The sequence below is a fragment of the Bos taurus genome, chromosome 4 (assembly GCF_002263795.3).
Source record: "Bos taurus isolate L1 Dominette 01449 registration number 42190680 breed Hereford chromosome 4, ARS-UCD2.0, whole genome shotgun sequence".
NCBI lineage: Eukaryota > Metazoa > Chordata > Mammalia > Artiodactyla > Bovidae > Bos > Bos taurus.
This window is the reverse complement of record NC_037331.1, coordinates 110,166,840-110,188,768: the sequence shown is the minus strand read 5'-3', so window position 1 is coordinate 110,188,768 and position 21,929 is coordinate 110,166,840. Positions and strand designations below refer to the sequence as shown.

Below are 21,929 nucleotides of genomic sequence, written 5' to 3'. Positions count from 1 at the left end.
TGACTGTACCCATGAAATCAAAAGATGCTTGATCCTTGGAAGAAAAGCTATGACCAACCTATACAGCATATTAAAAAGCAGAGACATTACCCTGCCAAAAAAGATCTGTCTAGTCAAAGCTATGGTTTTTCCAGTAGTCATGTATGGATGTGAAAGTTGGACTATAAACAAAGCTGAGCGCCCAAGAATTGATGCTTTTGAATTGTGGTGTTGAAGAAAACTCTTAAGAGTCCCTTGGACTGCAAGGAGATCCAACCAGTCAATCCTAAAGGAAATCAGTCCTAAATATTCATTGGAACGAGCGATGTTGAAGATCAAACTCCAATACTTTGGCCACCTGATGTGAAGAACTGACGCATTTGAAAAGACCCTGATCCTGGGAAAGATTGAAGGTGGTAAGAGAAGAGAACGACAGAGGATGAGATGATTGGATGGCATCACCTACCAAATGGACATGAGTTTGAGCAAGTTCCAGGAGCTGATGATGGACAGGGAAGCCTGGTGTGCTGCAGTCCATAGAGTCGCAAAGAGTTGGACACAACTAAGTGACTGAACTGAACTAAACTTAACTAGTCCATTATGATAGGAGACGATTTAACACTTTCTCAATTTGGGAATGAAAACTTTAAAGAAACATAAATCTGAAAGATAGTTTGGAGTCTGGCTGCAGCTCTTCAAATAACTGCAGTTTAGAGATAAAATAATGATTGATTTTCTGGAAGAGCTTGTGATCTGAGCCTTAATTGTCTACTCCCAGTTAGTTGGTTTGTGTAGTCACTTGGTCAGTATCTCTCTCTTTCTGCTCAACTTTAAGGAAGGTCCTTTCTAATTTTCTGTTTTGCCATTGTTTTTCACAATAGACCTCCTCCATGCCCATTTGGTGGTAGTAGTATTAGTCACTCAGACTCTTTGCAATCCCACCAACTGTAGCCCGCCTGGCTCCTCTGTCCATGGGAGTCTCCAGAGAAGAATACTAGAGTGGATCCTCAATCTACTCTTGGTTGAGGATCTTCTCAACCCAGTGAACCTGGGTTTCCCGCATTACAGGCAGATTCTTTACCATTTGAGCTATAGGAAAGACCTTCATGCCCATCTTACCTATAGGCTGAAAACCAATCTACAATAGGGTTCTCAGTGCTAACTATACATTAGAATGACTGGGGGAGCTTTAAAATCTCAATGCCTAGGTTTCATTTTAGACCATCTAATTTCAAATCTCTGGAAATGAGACCCAAACATCCATGTTTTAAAGCTTTATAGGTTATTCCATTGTGTATGCAGGGTTGAAAACCACTTTTTAAAAAATATAAATTACACCTGTTATTTAAACTTAGCTTAATTGTGAGATGAAGACTTTCCATGAAGAGAAATTTTCCTCCTTACTTGCTTCCTACAATTTACATATCCCAATATACAAATGTTCTTGCCATGCAATCAAGGCTTAATAGAACTTCTTTCTAAAGGACTACTCTGGCATGTGTACTTTTTATTATCGGAGTATTATATCCTTATTTCACATGACAGTTATGATCATGGACAACTGCTGTGGAAATGACCACCTACTCAAGTTCAGAGCACTAGACTCTGCCTGCTCACAAAAATTACTTAAGAGTTTTAAGCTGTAACCTTTCTGGGAGTGGGCCCTGATCAGGTCAAAAATCCCCAGCATTCTGTCTAATATATAAATTAAAAACAAATTCCTCCCATTCCTCCTTCTCCTCTTCCCACCTCATCCTTTTTGTATCTTATTGATGACTTTACTTGATTTTGGTTATGATTGCCTTAAAAAAAATAAAATAGATCCCTTAAAATTTAGTATTTTATAACATATATAATTAATTTATATGTTGTGAATATTTGATTGAATACACACAACTTTCCAATTTAATTAATATAGTTTTAAGAGTAAATGGATTATACTACCTTTTTCCCTCAGAATAAAAAAATAATAATAAGATGCCTACAGATCTGTAGTAGGGGTTTAAATTACCATTATGTGTATTTTCTTTGCTATCTCACTGCTCCTACTCCTCTAAATTATTTCTTTATAATTTCAATATTTTACTCAAATTGAAGATCTCTGTTCCTAAAAAATATCAGAGTCATTAATATAAAATACTACTTACATGATTCTAATTTAATTTGCCTGGGTGGGCCTGGCATTCATATACTTTAAATTCTTCTCAGGCAACTCAAAAGCGTAGCCCAGATTGAGACTCATTGCCCTAAGCCTTGGATAGAAACTGCAGCCTAAAGAAACATTCTTCAACCAACAAGAATGTATGAATAAACAGCCTCTTGGTGATTTTTAATACATAAATACAGACAAGTGCACACACCTTAGAGTGAGGACTAGTAATATTTTAAAATACTTAAAATTGAGAAGGGGATGCTCATCATGGTGTCTAATGTACTCCAGAGCTATGGCTGGTCTATTTGCTTTTTCTTTAAAACTATTTTTCTACCTTATTGTCCTCCTCATACATATGGTCAGTAGCTACGGAGTGGTTCTAAACCCCTTCATGATGACATTAGCTCCTCGAGACTAGCAGAAAACCTTTTGTAAAATGAGCACTTAATTGTATTGAACTCCCCCCGTTCACCAAAATCTAATAGATTGACCTTCCCCCACTGCCTCTTTGGAGCAGTCTCTCAGAGCGATCTGAGGTGCTGCGTCCCAGGCTGGAGCCTCATTTTGCCCCAAATAAATGTTAACTCACAGCTCTCAAGTTGTGAATCTTTTTCAGTTGGCAGAGGCAAATAGTTTTTTGTTTTTTCCTTCTATTTACTTAATTCTCAGTTCAGAATTTGCATAGTTTGTTCCACTGCAGATCTGTGCTACAAACTAAAATACAGTTACTTAAAACATTGTGCTTAAAGAATTCTATTATTGAATTATTTACCTAATTTTTTTTCAGGTTTCAACACAGTTTATTGGGTGGTCTTATTGTCTGTGAAATACACCAGAGGTTGCGGGAGGAGACACCCATTGCATTGACTTTGCAAGATAAGGGTTTTCATCACTAAGAAAAGGCTTGGGGTGGGGCAGGGTAGGGCATTCTGGGTTTGGTTTCATTTTCCCATCTTCTTTTGCTTTGCTCACATTTCTTTTCTCTCTCAGAAAGTACCAGAGGACACACACACATGGAAACAAAAATAGCAAGATCAGTCTCCAACCACTTCACTCCCAAGCCCTTCCCCAGACTGTACCAGGGATGGGAGGAGTCAGATAGCTACTCCTCAGCCAAAGAACACACCAGAATCCACTACCTTTTTCAAATATCTGCAAACTCAATTCTGTGTCTTTTTCTGACAGTGACTCACCCAGATATTCCCATCTTGATGGTAGGGTTTCCAGTTTCTCCCAGTGTCACTGTACAGCATGCGATACTGGGTCACCCAGTCTGAGCTGCTGTATCTTCCTTGAGTTGCTATGGCACTGATCTGCTTCCGGTTGCCAAAGTTAACCTGAAGCCACTGATAATGGTCACTGTCTGATGGAGACCATCCCCCAGCACCTGAATAAGGTAGAGACAAGAGGAGGGAAATAGGTATTTAATGTTGAACTTCTACAACTGACAACAGATCATTCTCCATCTTTTAATTGACATTGGAAGTACTATATTTCACAGATACATTATCAAGCGTCCTTTATAGAAGCCACAGGGATTTCAACTAATATTCTTCTAGCAGGGTAACACTGACACTCTGACCCCTTTATGGTGTAATTATGTGCTCATTTTCTCCTGAGCAAACGTCTTCATAATTCCTCAATTAGATCTTATTAGTACATGTCAAACTCTAATTGGCTGAGGCTTGATCAATTTACCATGAATTCTTCAACTAAAAATCACTAGGAAAAGATATGTAGCAATCTAACATTTCCTCATGTAAAGATTTATCTTTAAGTAGATCATAAATGAAACAAAATGCAACCATACACACTCTAAAATATATATTTACTTTAGAAAGTTCAGGGTTGAAAGAACACTACTAGCTCTCAAGATGAGGCCTCATCTTACATCGACTCCTGAGACCTAAAATATATAGTAAATTAGTTAGTATGTTCACTAATACTTAAGAGCCATACAACCAATGACTCTAGATGAACACATTTCTAGGAAAATCATAGAGTCACTAGATGAAGTGAAGCTTCTTTTGGTAAAATAAAGTAAACGACTGGCAAAGAGTAAGAATGTAAAAATATCCATTAGAGAAACAGCACTAACCTAGAACAAAAAGACTCCTAATTTATAACACTATGTGAAACAACTATGATTTCACATAAATAGATTACAGAAAATATGGCATGATGCTCAGTTCTAAGAAGCAATATAATTTTTTGAGTGAGTTTGATAACTAATGGTAGTAAATAATAGGAAAATAATCAACACATTATCCAATGTACAGTATATGAGAACATATGCCTCACTCTTCAAATAAGGAATTTAAAAGCTGACAATAAAATAATTTATTTTATGAAGTCTATGCTAATAAAGATCATTTTGAAAATCATCACTGATATATCGCTCATATAATGATATTTACAGGGCTTATTTCTGTTCTCAACTATGATGGAATAGCTCTCCCACCACAAAGAATTACAAATCCAACAACATGTATAGGATTATACTTTTAGGAGATTAGACAAGACACTGTACTGCACTCTGATTCATGAGATAAGATAAACAAATGAGGTGAGCCCTGCCAGCTTCCTGGCTTTCTGCATGGTTCACTTTCCAGACCATGGCATAAAAGAATATTCTGGACAGACGCAGCAGCATCTCTGAATTGAAGGAAGAGCAGAATCAACGCTCTCGAGGAATCCAAAATTCTAGGACAGAGTATCAGGGACGGGGCAGCTGTGCAGAGAGGAAGCTTTGGGAATGTCCATTGGGTCACCAGTGAGTATCTTCACTTCAGACTTTGGATGAATGCTAAGCTGTGTATTTGCAGACTAAGACTCAATAAGACAAAGAGAAGTGAGATCTGAAATGAACAACAGCCAGAAGATGCACAGTCCTGGGAGTAGTTTGATTTCATACTGGACAAGATTGAGAGAATTTGAGCAACCCTAGGCATTCAACCCTAGGAGAAGGCAATGGCACCCCACTCCAGTACTCTTGCCTGGAAAATCCCATGGGCGTAGGAGCTCGGTAGGCTGTGGTCCATAGGGTCTCTAAGAGTCGGACACGACTGAGAGACTTCACTTTCACTTTTCACTTTCATGCATTGGAGAAAGAAATGGCAACCCATTCCAGAATTCTTGCCTGGAGAATCCCAAGGACGGGGAGCCTGGTGGGCTGCCATCTATGGGGTTGCACAGAGTTGGACACCACTGAAGTGACTTAGCAGCAGCAGGCATTCAACAGAGATCTCAGAAAGGGAGTAGAATAATTTTATCCTAAAATAAGGATTCTAATTCTAATCCTACTCTGAGTGAGTGAGTGAAGTCACTCAGTCATGTCTGACTCTTTGCAACCCCATGGACTGTAGACTACCAGGCTCCTCAGTCCATGGGATTTTCCAGGGAAGAAGACTGGAGTGGGTAGCCATTTCCTTCTCCAGAGGATCTTCCTGACCCAGGGATCAAACACAGGTCTCCTGCATTGTAGGCAGACGCTTTACCATCTGAGCCACCAGAGAAGCCAATTCTACTCAGAACACATCTGAAAAAAGGTTGGTAATAAGTCTGAAAAAAGATCATTTTGATCCACAAATGAATTAACCCCTTGGTTGAATGAAACTTAACACTCAATTATGAGAGACCGTGGAAGTTTATTTTTTCATGAGACTTCCATGAAAATATGAAAGCAACTCAACAACATAGAATCCATAATGTCCAGTAAAAACTTTTAAAAAAATATTAGATATTTGGGTAAGCAGTAAATATGACTCATAACCAGAGAAAAGTCAGTCAGTGGTAATAGACAAAGATGATGAAATTAACAGAGTACAACTTTACAAGAGAGATTATAAATTAGTTATGTTACTTGAACAAGAATGTATAAATATTGAAGAAACAAATATGAAAACTTAATGGAGAAAAGAATCAACAAAGGAAAACAACATGGGAGTTTTGGAACTAGAAATTATATCTGAAATAAAACATTTACTAGATGAGCTTAACAGCAGATTAGAAACTGAGGAGAAAATAGTGCATGCTAACTCCCTTCAGTCCTGTTTGACTCTTTGCACTCCTATGGACTATAGACTACCAGGCTCCTATCTCCATGGGATTCTCCAGGCAAGAATACTGGAGTGGGTTGTCATTTCCTTCTCCAGGGGGTCTTCCCAACCCAGGGATCAAACCCGCATCTCTTATGCCCCTGCACTGGCAGGTTCTTGACCGCTAGCACCACCAAACTGAGAAGAAAATAGTAGTGTACTCAAATACAGGGTCAGATAAACCATTCAGGCCTAAGCTCACAGTGGGTAATATGGCTTAATAATGAAGAGTAGTCCAGTAACCTGTAGGCTAACATTAAATGTCTTGACCATCACTTCATGGGAAATAGATAGGGAAACAGTGGAAACAGTGTCAGACTTTATTTTGAGGGGCTCCAAAATCACTGCAGATGGTGACTGCAGCCATGAAATTAAAAGACGCTTACTTCTTGGAAGGAAAGTTATGACCAACCTAGATAGCATATTCAAAAGCAGAGACATTACTTTGCCAACTAAGATCCATCTAGTCAAAGCTATGGTTTTTCCAGTGGTCATGTATGGATGTGAGAGTTGGACTGTGAAGAAAGCTGAGTGCTGAAGAATTGATGCTTTTGAACTGTGGTGTTGGAGAAGACTCTTGAGAGTCCCTTAGAATGCACGGAGATCCAACCAGTCCATTCTGAAGGAGATCAGCCCTAGGATTTCTTTGGAAGGAATGATGCTAAAGCTGAAACTCCAGTACTTTGGCCACCTCATGCAAAGAGTTGACTTGGAAAAGACTCTGATGCTGGGAGGGATTGGGGGCAGGAGGAGAAGGGGACGCCAGAGGATGAGATGGCTGGATGGCATCACTGACTCGATGGACGTGAGTCTGAGTGAACTCCAGGAGTTGGTGATGGACAGGGAGGCCTGGCGTGCTGGGATTCATGGGGTTGCAAAGAGTCGGACACGACTGAGCAACTGGACTGAACTGAACAATCATGCAAATGGAGTATGAAAAGCAGAAAGGGTAGAGACTTAAAAAAAAAATACATTTGAGGAAATAATAGTTGAAAAATACAAGCCTAAATATTTGAGAAATTGACTGAAGACCAGGAAGAGTAAATACAAAGAAAAATACACCAAGGCACACCATAAATAATTGCTTAAAAAACCATGCTAAAGAGAAAATCTTTAAAGTGTTCAGAGGGCAATAATATCTTAACAACAGCAGTGCAAGCCAGTGAACAAAGAAATGAAGTGATGAAAAGAAAAGAAAAAGAAAGTGCCAGTGTAAAATTATACATCTAGCAAAAATAGCCTTCAAACATGAAAGCAACATAATGATACTTAGGACAAATGCTGAGAAAATTTATCATCAATAAGCACGTTGTATAAGAAATAGAAATTTTTCAGCTTCAGGGAAACCTGGCCATGCTGAAATCACATGAAGAAACAAATGCTGAAAATGGTAAACGTGTCAGTAAATACGAAATATTTGTTAATGCTTTTAAAATTTCTTTAGAAGATAATTGCTTGGAACAAAATAGTAACAATGAATAAGAGGGTTTATAACAGATGTAGACGTAGAATGTTTGATTACCATAGCACAAAGGATAGGAGGCAAGGAACGAGTGTACTGTACTGAGTTTCTTTTACTACATTTGAAATGATACGGTATTACTTGGAAGTAGTAAACCCTAGATCAAGGGTCTGCAAACTTTTTCTCTGAGGTTTAAACACTGAGTATTTTAGGCTTTGCAGACCATGCTTCGTCTATAACTACTAACCTCTGCTACTGTAGCATGAAGCAGCCACAGAAGACCCAGAAACAAGAGCGTGACTGTGATTCAATAAAATTTTATTAATAAAGACAGGAGGCTGGCCAGAGAGCTGTAATGCATTAACCTCTGCTCAAAATCAACTTCTCTTTTACATCTGTGCATTTCACTATATCTAAATTATACTTCCAAAAACACTTTTAAATGCTCCATCTATATAAAGTGTGTGTGTTTAGTTTACATGTGTGCTATCTGTAGAACGTGTGTATAACCACCTCACAACTACCTCCTCCGTCTTCATTCCCGTATTTATCCAAACTACACTTGTACAAGAATGATGTTTCTATAAGGCAGATCTAATCATAGTTAATCCTAGTTCAATATTTTTCAATTGATCCTCATTACCTCCAGAAATACATGGTCCACGCCTTCACAAACAAAAGACTTACCTGGAACACACCCTCTATACCTTCCCAGATCCTCCCTCAACTTATTATGATACTCCCTCTAAATATTATTTCTCCTTCAAGGATCAGGAAGTTCACTCCAAATATTACTTCTGCAATGGGTGCTGTGATTTGCCATTTTGCTTCTAATATATGACTGGAGGACTTATTCTTTCAGATAGTTACACTGCTGCTGGAAGACCAAATGTAGCTGTGATTCCCCTCAGGGGTTCCCTGGGTTAAAAAAGAGGCATTGTATACAAGGTCATGTCCCTTCCTAGGGGTATGCAGATGTAACAATGGGCTATCCAGGGGCTGCTGCTGCTAAATCACTTTAGTCGTGTCTGACTCTGTGCGACCCCATAGACGGCAGCCCACCAGGCACCCCCGCCCCTGGGATTCTCCAGGCAAGAACACTGGAGTGGGTTGCCATTTCCTTCTCCAATGCATGAAAGTGAAAAGTGAAAGTGAAGTCGCTCAGTCGAGTCTGACTCTTAGCGACCCCATGGACTGCAGCTTACCAGGCTCCTCCATCCATGGGATTTTCCAGGCAAGAGTACTGGAGTGGGGTGCCATTGCCTTCTCCAATCCAGGGGCTAGAATGGTCAATACCATTGTCCCAACTGGGGAAAACTATAAATAGTCACCACAGTCTGGTCTCAGAGCTCCCTGAGAAATTGGAAGTTGAAGCTTCCATGGAGACTGTATCGCATACTGACTACTGCCTCTGCCTATTTCTGTTTCCTTCCCTTCCCTTACCCCAGTTTTTATCCTGAAGGTACTGCCTACAAAATCTGCACTTCTCTGACTCATAATTTTTATCCTGGGAAATCCAGTCTGCAATATATTTTGGAATCACTTTCCTTATAACCTGCATATGAGTTTGTTTTCCCAGCTTTGTACTTCATTTGCTATTTCTATGCTTTCTTCCTTTTTGTAGTATTTAACATTTCCAATAATCATATGTCATCCATGTGTTGATTTTACCAAGAATTCTGCAAAAATTTGGAAGAGCCATAGATTAGTCTTTCTGGTGGCTCAGACACTAAAGAATCTGTCTGCAATTCATGAGACCTGGGTTTGATCCTTGGGTGGGGAAGATCTCTTGGAGAAGAGGATGGCTCAGTTCAGCTCAGTTGTTCAGTCATGTCTGAAACTTTGTGACCCCATGGACTGCAGCACATCAGCCTTCCCTGTCCATCACTAACTCCCAGAGCTTACTCAGACTCATGTCCATCGAGTCAGTGATGCCATCAAACCATCTCATCCTCTGTCATCCCCTTCTCCTCTTGCCTTCAGTGTTTCCCATCATCAGGGTTTTTTCCAATGAATCAGTACTTCACATCAATATTGGAATTTCAGCTTCAGCATCAGTCCTTCCAGTGAATATTCAGAACTGATTTCCTTTAGGATGGACTGGTTGGATCTTCTTGCATTCTAAGAGACTCTCAGGAGTCTTCTCCAACACAGTTCAAAAGAATCAATTCTTCAGTGCTCAGCTATCTTTATAGTCCAACTCTCACATCCATACATGACTACTGGAAAAACCATAGCTTTGACTAGACAGATCTTTGTTGGCAGGTTAATGTCTCTGCTTTTTAATTTACTGTCTAGGTTGGTCATAACTTTTCTTCCAAGGAATAAGTGTCTTTCAATTTGTTTATGGTCCAACTCTCACATCCATACATGACTACTGGAAAAACCATAGCTTTGACTAGATGGACATTTGTCGACAAAGTAATGTCTCTGCTTTTTTAATATGCTGTCTATGTTTGTCATAGCTTTTCTTCCAAGGAGCAAGCATCTTTTGATTTCATGGCTACAGTCACCATCTGCAGTGATTTTGGAGCCCAAGAAAATAAAGTCTGTCACTGTTTCCATTGTTTCCCCATCTATTTGCCATGAAGTGATGGGACCAGTTTCTAAGATCTTAGTTTTTTGAATGTTTAGTTTTAAACCAGCTTTTTCACTTTGCTCTTTCTCCTCATCAAGAGGATCTTGAATTCTTCTTCACTTTCTTCTATAAGAGTGGTGTCATCTGCATATCTGACATTATTAATATTTCTCCCAGAAATCTTGATTCCACCTTGTACTTCAACCAGCTTGGCATTTCACCTGATGTAGTCTGCGTATAAGTTAAATAAGCAGGATGACAATATACAGCTCAAATGGCAGCCCACTCCAGTCTTCTTGCCTGGAAAATCCCACGGACCGTGGAGCCTGGTAGGTTACTGTCCATGGGGTCGCAAAGAGTTGGACACGACTGAGCGACTTCACATTCACTTTCTCCCAATTTGGAGCCAGTCCATTGTTGAATGAGTAGAGAATGGATACTCACTACAATATTCGTTCCTGGAGAATTCTATGGATAGAGGAACCTGGCAGGCTTCAGTCCATAGGGTTGCAAAGAGTTGCACACAACTGAACGACTAACACTTTCACTTTCATATATGAATTTGGGGGATACCAGTATCTAGTCATCAAGAGATAATAAATATATTTCCTTATCTGTTAGATTGTTCCAAACTTTGGAAAAATCCTATACCCAGCTGCATATGAATTTCTCTATATGCATTACTAAAAGCAACAGGATGGTTTCGGTTATTGAAATAAAAAAGCAAGTATGACTGTGAGTAAAATAAGAAACATATGTGCATTTGATTGATGCAATTTAGACTATTTCCCCTAACTAATTTTGCAAAATGAATTTCAGGATAAATTTTCTTAATTTACCCCCCCCCCTTTTTTTTTTTTTTGCTGTGTTACAAATTTTCAATAAAGAAGCAATTAACAGATAGCTACTTAATCTCATTTACCTCATTACTTAAATAAATGAATTTATGGTCAACTTTAAGGGAGGCAAAAGTCTAAAAGCAGTAAAAATATAAGTTAAAACTTACTCTTTAGCTGAAGGGAATGTGAAGAGACTAGTGATCAACCTCCAGGGGAGGGCAAATGTCAGGCTTTCATGAGAAGCATGGTGGAAAGATAGATGGGAAGTTCTCTGTTTCTTTTGATCTCTCTCGCAATGTAATTTGGGGAAGTTGATTTCTTTGTTCATTTGGCTTGTGAAATGTGTAACCTCTATCGATCTAAAGATTAAGAATGATACCTCTTTCATGACAAAAACCTCAGGAAATGGTATATAAGAGAGCAGAAGGGCTCCCCCAAAACACTATGGAGAATATATGAAAGAGGACAGAAGTGTTTCCCAGTGGATACAGTGATGGCTCAAGGGAACTAAGTGGAAAGTCAAAGAGGAGAACAAGAAGGCAAAGATAGTGAACAGTCATAAACTCTTAGATTCTAAGATGATTTAAGAATAACTTTTATCTAGAAATAATAAAGCCAAATTATCTATTAGGTAGCTAATAAATTGTTACAATGACTTGAAAGATGTGTCCTTATACAAAACTCCTGCCACTCCCTAAACACTGAGATGCTATTCCTGCCCTATCTTTTCTTTCCTCTCTCTCCATCTTCCTCCACCCCTTCATCTCTCTCTCCTTTTTTTCTCTCTTGAATACACATATTTTCCCCCTCCAGATATGTGTGTGTGTATGTGTGTGTGTGTGTGTGTGTGTGTGAACTATAAGATACTCAGCATTTGCATTCTGGATGTTCACCCCCACTGGGGTTACTTGAGTAAAGAATTATAATAAAAAACTTGGAGAAGTGGATGAAATCAGCACTCTAAACTCGGAGATAGCTTATAACTGTGATAGCCATTTCCTCTTTGTAATTTGTACCTCTGAGAGCTAACAGAAACAAGAGACTTTGTGTGTGGTTCAAAAGAGGGCATGGAGTTTCTTTCCAGTGATAAATGGCTCTTGCATAAATCTGATGCCTAAGCAAGTGGCTATAACACCACTGGAGACTACAAGCCTCAATTCTAATTTAACAGGAAAAGGTAGAAAAGAATTCAATTAAGGCTAGAACTACCTTTAATAACTGGTTGAGAAATATGTATCAGATGAAAAGAATAAATTGAAAAGGAGACTTGAAGGCCAGATAGCATTATGAGTTCAGGCTGGGAGACCTCCTACTCTAAACACATAGAATTTTTAGATAAGATAGATAAAAAGAAAATTGAAAAGACATATCCAGGATCAAAAGTATGATAAGCTTCTCCATGCACAAGAAATGCAACCAAAATGCAAAGTGGTAAGTAGGACCATAACCAATTCCTGCTGGAGTCGGGGCTGGGGACAGACAGAGGGACACTGGGTTCCTGGGGAGTGTTGGTGAATGCACGTCCCTGTCTGTGTTACCAAGAGGAAGCCTGGGACAGAGCTGAAAACCAAACGAACCCAGGACTAACTTGCTGTGAAAAGAGGCTGAAACAACTGCTTACTGACTTAGAGATGTAGGTAATAGGAGACTGTATAGTCCAGAGGGTCCCAACCTCCAGAAGCTAATGCTGATGATTTGAGGTGGAACTGATGCAATAATAATTAGGAATAAAGTGCACATTAAATTTGATGTACTTGAATCATCCCTACATCATTGCTCCCTCACTGTTGTCTGTGGATAAACTGTCCTCCATGAAACTGGTCCCTACTGCCCCAAAGGTAGGGGACCACTGCCACTTAAGGAATTTGGAAAACAGGCATATCTAAGCCAAGAGAAAGTACCCATTGGCTTGTTGACTGGACTTATGATTCCCTAGTAACACTGGCAGGCAAGAACACAGGGTCCTCCATGTAAAATGTGTTTCTGCACTGAGGATTAGGAAGCTGAGGATAAAAATCACCAAATTATAGAGAAGAAAAGGAAAGAGGGTGAGAGACAAACAGCTGACTGCAAAGAACCTAAAAAAAAAAAAGCAAAATCACAGAAAAAATATGCCATAAGTCAGCTAACAAAGTTAAAACGTCAATGCAAATGTCTCCAGATATAATAGCAAGCGGAGAACAGGGGAAATAAAAGGCTCAGGTGCTCAAAAAAACATAAGTAATGCCATCCGTTAAAAACCAGCAGTAATGATCACATCCAAGAGGAAGAAATAAAAGATTTACAGATTGATACTAAAAAGAACTAGATAGTGATCTCAGAAGTAAAACAAGTAGACATTGACAGGAAATAACCTCATGAGAGGAATATCCTGAAATTATCTGTGTGTGTTTAGTCACTCAGTCATGTCCGACTCTCTGTGACACTGTAGCCTGCCAGGCTGCTCTGTCCATGGGCATTCTCCAGGCAAGAATCCTGGGGTGGGTTGCCATGCCCTCCTCCAGGGGATCTTCCCAACCCAGGGACCGAACCCAGGTCTCCCACATTTCAAGCAGATTCTTTACCATTCTGAGCCACCAAGGAAGCACAAGAATATTGCAGTGGGTAGCCTATCCCTTCTCCAGGGGAACTTCCCAACCCAGGAATCAAACTGGGGTCTCCTGCATTGCAGGTGAGCTATCAGAGAAGCCATTCTATAACCATATAGTGGAAGCTATTCAGCAATAAAAAAGAAAGGGCACTGATACACGTTACATCAGTTCAGTACAGTTGCTCAGTTGTGTCTGACTCTTTGTGACCCCATGGACTACATCACGCCAGGCTTCCCTGTCCATCACCAACTCCCGGAGCTTACTCAAACTCATGTCCATAGAGGTGGTGATGCCTTCCAACCATCTCATCCTCCGTCATCCCCTTCTCCTCCTGCCTTCAATCTTTCCCAGCATCAGGGTCTTTTCCAAAGAGTCAGTTCTTCGCATCAGATGGCCAAAGTACTGGAGTTTTAGCTTCAGCATCAGTCCTTCCAAAGAATATTCAGGACTGATTTCCTTTAGGATGGACTGGCTGGATTTCCTTGCAGTCCACAGGACTCTCAAGAGTCTTCTCCAACATCACATGTTACATGATCAGTCTCAAAATAACTATGCTGAGTGAAAGAATCTTGGGAGAAAAAGTACATACTGTACAATGCAAATAAAGTTCTAGGAAATGCAAATTGATATACAGGAATAAAAGCAGATCAATAACTGAGTATGGATGGGGGACCAGAAGGAGAAGAAAGGAGTTAAAAAGTGGAAAAAGAAAACCTCTTGAGGTGATGGATATACTCATTATATTGATTGTGGTGATGGTTTCATGGCTGTATGCATATATAAAAATGAGCAAATGGCACAATTTAAATAGGTACATTAGTATATATCAGTGATGTGTCAATTAAACTGAAAAACTGTGGGAGTAAAGAGATAAATAGGTTAAAGTGTGAATTTCAGTGATAAGACTTGAAGTTCTAGAATAAAACAAAGGCATAGAATATAAACAGTTGAAGAAGTAATGACTGATTATTTTTTTCAAAATTAAAACAACAAAAAAAGATACCCCTCAAAAATTGAAAGGATTCTCTGAAAATTGTAAAACATACATGAAATGGGCATATTATGAAAAGTATGTAATGAGATACAAATGAAAGCTTCTCTAAAATAGTAAGATTAATGAATTGTGACATTTAGAATGTAAAATTCAAGTATATAAATTTATCTCACTGATAAAGAAAAAAGAGCTGACATCTTAAGAAGTGATAAAATCTGCTTGCTAATGACTTCAGATTTTATTTACAGTGGGAATAAACAGCTAGAACGTGTGGCATATGACCTACCTATGAGAAGGCTATACTTAATTAAGATATACTTAATCTACACAATTAAGATCATGGCATCCAGTCCCATCACTTCATGGCAAATAGATGGGGAAACAATGACAGATTTTTATTTTCTTGGGCTCCAAAACCACTGTAGATTGTGACTGCAGCCATGGAATTAAAAGACACTTGGTCCTTGGAAGAAAAGCTATGACCAACATAGACAGCAGAGACATAATTTTGCTGATACAAGTCTGTCTAGTCAAAGCTATAGTTTTTCCATCAGTCATGTACGGGTGTGAGATTTGGACCACAAAGAAGGCTGAGCACCAACGAACTGATGCTTTCAAACTATGATGTTGAAGAAGAGAGTCCTTTGGACTGCAAGGAGATCAAACCAGTCAGTCAATTCTAAAGGAAATCTATCTTGAACACTCATTAGAAGGTATGATACTGAAGCTGAAGCTCCAATACTTTGGCCATCTGATGAGAAGAGCTGACTCATTAGAAAAGACACTGATGCTGGGAAAGGTTGAAGGCAGGAGGAGAAAGGGACCACAGAGGACGAGATGGTTGTATGGCATCACCAATTCAATGAACATGAGTTTGAACAAATTCCGGGAGACGGTGAAGGACAGGGAAGCCTGGCATGCTGCAGTGCATGGGGCTGCATAGAGTAGGACATGACTGACCAACTGAACAACAGCAAAATGGGAAGTAGTATATAATCTTCAACCAAGTATAGACACTTCTTGATTGGAAGTAGCCAGAAGAGAGAACCTTGGCCATCTATTAATGTTTGTCATGAGCTAGAGAAGGAAAAACAGCCATGCTACCATCATTCCTAAAATATGGAGTAAACTGATAAAATAATGCTAAAATAAAAGCATAAAAGCTAACTTTGAAACAAAACAGAAGAAAAAAAAAAAGACATTATTTTTATCAGAGTACAGGAAGTTATCCCCAGAGACAAATTAGGATATAATTAAAGAACTATAGATGCTTTAACATTTTGAAACATTCAGATTATATCTCAAAGGACTGGTATTACTCATAAAAGTAATGTTAGCTTCCTTGAATACTTATCAAAGGAGCTGTCAGAAAAGTAGAGGTAACTAAAAACAATAACAAACCAATAACATCCGCTTCAAAAAAAAATACATTTTCTAAACAAAGACTTGGAAAAAAAATAGACAAGAAGAGTGGTGGTTGTGATGGTGGTGGTGGTTTAGTCGCCAAGTCCTGTCTGACTCTTATGACTCTTATGACTCTCATGGATTTCCCAGGCAAGAATACTGGAATGGGTTGTCATTGCCTTCTCCAATAGACAAGAGGTTCTTCTTTAAAATCTGGTGTGTCAGTTATGAACATTTAGAATAAAAGTGAAAAGTGGGGAGTTATTCATACCAAAAAGTGGGGAGTTATTGACACCGGGGGTGGTGTTGATGGGTTATAAGGATTTCCTGTTTTGATCATGTTCCTCTTTAACATGAGACATTAAATTTCACAGCTGTATCTTCAAGTTAACTTTGGCAAAGCATTTTGGCAATATTCGGTTAAGTATAAAATAGTAAAATGTGGTCTGGGAAATATTTTTGGTAAATTCAAAAATGATTAATATTTATGCCTCAAATATGTTGATTAATGACTATGTCAGCTTGAAGAGAGGTCCTAATGATGAGCCACAAGCTTTGGTCTTGTATGCTGTCATTTTTAATATTTTTATTATCTAAGGCATGGAAAACATGCTTATGAAATTTGTCAATTACATAAAGCTGGAAAAGAGACCTAATACGGTAACTAGCTGAATTATGATGTTAAATGTTCTTGACTGGCTGGAAATCTGAGCCTCTCCTAGCAAAATTTATTTTAGCATCAGTAATAACCTAAAATGCCCATTTTGAACAAATGCATTATCAACTTTATTATTAAGGTATGTAATGCTTATAAATAATTATGCAACCTTAATTTCCTTTATCACTGACTCAGTGGACATGAGTTGTTGAGCAACCTCCAGGCGATAGTGCAGGACAGGAAAGCCTGGCGTGCTGCAGTTCATGGGGTCTCAAGAGTCAGACATGAGTTAATGACTGAACAACAATTTACTTTATGGGTAATACAGTGCTAAAATTATGGCATCTATGATACTATATTTACAGTATGGCTTCAAAAATTTTTGATACATTTTAATTAAGTCTTTGCACATAAATAAGAACCTAGGAATTATCACAAAATGAACCCAACCATACAATCACCACCCAGATCTATAAAGAAACCACTGCCAGCAACACAGGTGCTCTTACTACGTCCTTTTCCAAACACGGTCACCTCTTCTCCTCAATGAACTGCCCCAGAGATTCATCCATGTGGTTGTGTTTAGCTGTTGATTCTTCATTTCCTTGTTGCCTAGCACTACATTATGTAGTATACAGCTCTTTATTGATCAAGTCTAGGGTATTGTTGACCACGTGTATATTTCCAGTTTGAAGTTATTATAAATGATGCTGCTATTAACATTCGCGCTCATGTCTTTCACCACTTCTTCGTGCTTTTCTCTTGGATACATGCCCAGGAAGAGAATTGTGAGTCCAGAAACTGTTGTATATATATATTTTTAAATTCTATTTATTTTTCGGCTGTGTTGGATCTTAGTTGTGACATGTGGGATATTTTTCACTGTGGTGCATAGGCTTAATTGCTCTGTGGCATATGGGATCTTAACTCTCTGACCACAGATCAAACCCACATTCCCCCTCGTTGCAAGACAGATTCTGAAACACCGCACCACTAGGGAAATTTCATGTTTTTTAAATTTAACCAATTTCACCAAAATTTTAAAAAGTAGTTGAACTGATACACCCTAGGAACTTCATAAGAGTTTTTGCTGTTCCAAATCCTTGCCACAACTTGGTGTAGTTAGCCTTCTTTTTTGCTGTTGTTTTCTAGCAAAACAACAGTTTGTTTGCAGTCTTGCAGGTTTGACTTGTATTCTCTTGGTAACCACTTTCATTCTGTTGATAGCAAGACTCATTATAAAACTATTGTAAACTAAGACAAAATGTTATGAGTGCAAATAGGCCATATAAACAAAATATAGATTCCCTAAAATAAAACCACAAGTATACATGTAAATTGTGACAAAGGTAGCATAGGAAAATAGTAGAGAATAAAGGTATTTTTTTCAATAATATATTCAGGATCAATTGGATATACATGTGTAAAAATGTGAAAGGTGGCCTTGCCTTATAGTATACTGAGATCAAGGTAAAAATGTGTAGCTTTAATTGTGAAAAGTAGAACACTGAAGCTTATAGAACTTGATTTAAGAGAATAACATCATAATCTTGGGGTTGGGAATGATTTCTTAAACAGAAATAAAATCACTAGCTATAAAGGGAAAGATGCATAAATTAGGTTATATTAAAATTAGAAATTATTATCAAAAGACACTAATAAAAGAGTGAAATGGCTAACCATGGATTTGGGGCAGCATATTTTCAAACATCACTGACTCAATGGACATGAGTTTGAACAAACTCTGGGAGATGGTGAAGGACAGGGAAACCCGGTGTGCTGCAGTCCATGAGGTCATGAAGCATCGGACATGACTGAGTGACTAAACAGCACATTTCCAAACATGTAAGAAGGAAAATGCTCATATCCAAACAGTAGGGTGGGCCAGTGGCTAGGAATCTGCCTTGTAATGGAGGGGGCGCTTGTTCAATTCCTGGTCAGGGAAATACCATTCCACATGTGCGGGGCATCTACTAAGGCTGGGTGCTGCATAAAGATCCTGTGTGCTGCACCTGAGACCCAGTGCAGCCAGATAAATAAATATTTAAAAACACAAAAAACAAAATGTATAAACAAGGCCTGCAAATCAATAAGACCCATTCAGACTTCCCAATTTAAAAAATGGATGAGGAACTTTAACAGGCAGTTCCCAAAAAAGAACTATACTTTACAAAACATATAAAAAGTTGCTCAACTTCAAGGGCTCGACATTTTCAGAAAACAATTTAAAAACTAAGAATATTCAAAGAGAGTAACTTATCATTATGAGAGGACTTAATCTTACATATTACTTTGGGGAAGCCAAAGATGCTCCTCCGTCCATGGGATTTTCTAGGCAAAAGTACTGGAGTGGGGTGCCATTGCCTTCTCCGAAGAGGAAATAAAGGAGTAACTTAATTTCCATCTTCTACTATTTAAAAGCCTAAAGATATAAAGTTTCCCAGTGATATTACAATACAAAATACTCCAAAAGTATATATGCTTCATGTATAAAGATTATATAGTTTTAACTTATTTTTTTGAAATGAAAATTTTGCTTAGACTAAATGAAAATTTTATTTTTTAACTCAGTACTCTCAATTGGATTTGTCTGTCCACATATTTCTCAGTATACAAGTTCTTTTCATTTTGGATTTTGACCAAAGAAGAAAATTAAATATCAAACTGATTTTAACAAATCTGAAACAAGTGCTTTTCTGGAAGAACAAAAGTTTCCTTGTCAAATATGATTTTCCTTCAAGGGTCCAGCATACTATACTATACTATGCCGCTGCTACTGTCGCTTCAGTCGTGTCCGACTCTGTGCAACCCCGTAGAGGGCAGCCCACCAGGCTTCTCTGTCCATGGGATTCTCCAGGCAAGAGTACTGGAGTGGGTTGCCATTGCCTTCTCCAATGCATGAAAGTGAAAAGTGAAAGTGAAGTCACTCTGTCGTGTCCGACGCTTAGCGACCCCACGGACTGTACCCTACCAGGCTCCTGCATCCATGGGATTCTCCAGGCAAGAGTACTGGAGTGGGTTGCCATTGTCTTCTCCAATACTATACTATAGTATATAAGAAAATATGCAGGGATGTTTCTTTACAATGTTGATATTATCCAGATATGAATTGTCTCATTAGAGTCAGTACACTTCACGTGATTAGGAAAAATCACAAGCAAATTCGTCTATCAAGATCTCAGTTTCATATCCATCACTTCAGGGGTAAATGACTGTATCTGAGTTGTGAGAAACTGACTTTCTGCAGGGCAAGTTTGCGCTGTGCTGTGATTAGTCGCTCAGTCGTGCCTGACTCTTAGTGACCCCGTGGACTGTACCCCGCCAGGATCCTCCATCCATGGAATTCTCCAAGCTAGAATACTGGAGTGGGTGGCCATGTCCTCCTCCAGGGGATCTTCCCAACCCAGGGATTGAACCCAGGTCTCCCGCACTGCAGGCGGATTCTTTACTGTCTGAGCCACCAGGGAAGCCTAGCAGGACAAGTTTATTTTCATGTATTTTTCAAAAATATAAAGTATTTCCATGGAATTTCACCAGTCGATTATATTAAGATCTTTGATTCAAAATGTCAGTTTTTTAAAAAATATCAATTATTACTAAGATTGTGCTATAAGATATAAGAAAATAAAAGCTACACACAAGAATAATATGGTTTCATAAAACTTCATTAAGGCTAGATAGCAGCTGAAACTAATGTGAATCCCACATTGTCTAATCAGCTTCGAAAATCTTGAATATGTATATGACCTGTAATTCTTAAAGGTACTTACCAAATAGTGTAAATGATATATGGTCTTATATATTTTTAATGTCCTAGCCATACACAACTGGGTAAAAACAGACTCTCATGTGTATTATTTCAGGTGATGGTATTAGGAAAAGAAATTTAAAGTTAGAGATGGTCAGATTTCATTGTAACAATTTTTAAAACATCAAAGCTGAAAACACCAGCAATAGAAAGGATTATCACCATCAGTAGTGAGCTCTCCATTCCTGGAGATATGCAGCTTTCCAAGTGAAAGCTGCATAATAAGAAGTTCCTCATAGCAAAATATTACATAGGCTGGGATAGTAGACTCAGTTTCCACTAATTTCATTTACTAAGAAAGCTGAAATGGAATACAAACTATCATGTTGAATTTTTTTATGAAGTTTAAAAAACTTTTCTTATTACCTTTAAAGTAACAGTTATGATCCAAGTTTTGGTTGATCTATTTTATTAACATCAGGGGAGATTTCATTTATGCCACTGCTAAGTAACATGTGACTATATATAACTTTCATTATTAAAAAGTGGATGGCTATTTCCATTTTTACTGTGAATAACTCCCCTGGCTCATTTATTCAACAATTATTTACAGAGCTCTTCTATATGCCAACCATTAAGAATTTTTTTAAAGAATTTTTCAAAGCCATTTCTACTAGAACTTTTTTATACTGGATGATACAGTTTAAGTATTTGGAAAATGTACAAAAATTTTCTTTATCTCATAAGCATTTTATTACTGGGAAAATAAAATACCTAACATACTTTTAATGTGCATAGAAATGAGATTTTGCTTGAAAAAATAAAGGCAAATGAAAATATTATAAGAAAGTCAGGGTCAATGAAGGCGTGTTTCTTCTTTGCACCTACTAGGAAGCTGTTATTTGATCCTTACCTGTAGGAAAGGCTGAATAATTTCACCTTGTACATGTGTGAGCAACAGGTCAATTTGATCTTTGTAAATCTACTATCTAATTCATGTTCTTCATCTCTGGTTTGCATTCTTATTAAAGTCTACAGAATTTGGAAATAAAATGATTAATTAGAAATGATTTGCCAACTGCTCTAGTCAAGTGCACACCCATTGGCATTGTTCAGAAAATGCCATCATTTTCAAGATGTCATTCTTTGTGATAAGAAAAGAAAAAACATCATTCTCTGTGCAGCTCACAAAATTTTGTTTGGTGGGGGTGAAGGAGATAAGTTTATAGGTTAAAGAATGTTCCAGAGCTCAAATACACATCTTTAGGTTATCAAATACATCTAACCTCTATTCATAGAGTGAACTGAAAGAGAGATATAGCTGTGGAAATCAACTAAGGGATGCAACTCCAAACAAATCCTGAATACATGAATAAGTAAATTCATGATAGCCTACTTTTTTGAGTCAAGGAATGAGTTTTATTTGT

The 21,929-nt window shown here is 38.2% G+C and overlaps 1 protein-coding gene across 1 annotated transcript in view; it reads right to left on the bottom strand.

The window, feature by feature from the left end:
* Positions 1-21,929, bottom strand: part of CNTNAP2 (contactin associated protein 2) — a 2,325,432-nt gene that overhangs the window by 1,562,250 nt on the left and 741,253 nt on the right. The window contains exon 4 of the mRNA XM_024991213.2: positions 3,325-3,518. Within this exon, the coding sequence (XP_024846981.1) occupies positions 3,325-3,518 (194 nt within the window). The remainder of the gene's footprint in view (positions 1-3,324; positions 3,519-21,929) is intronic.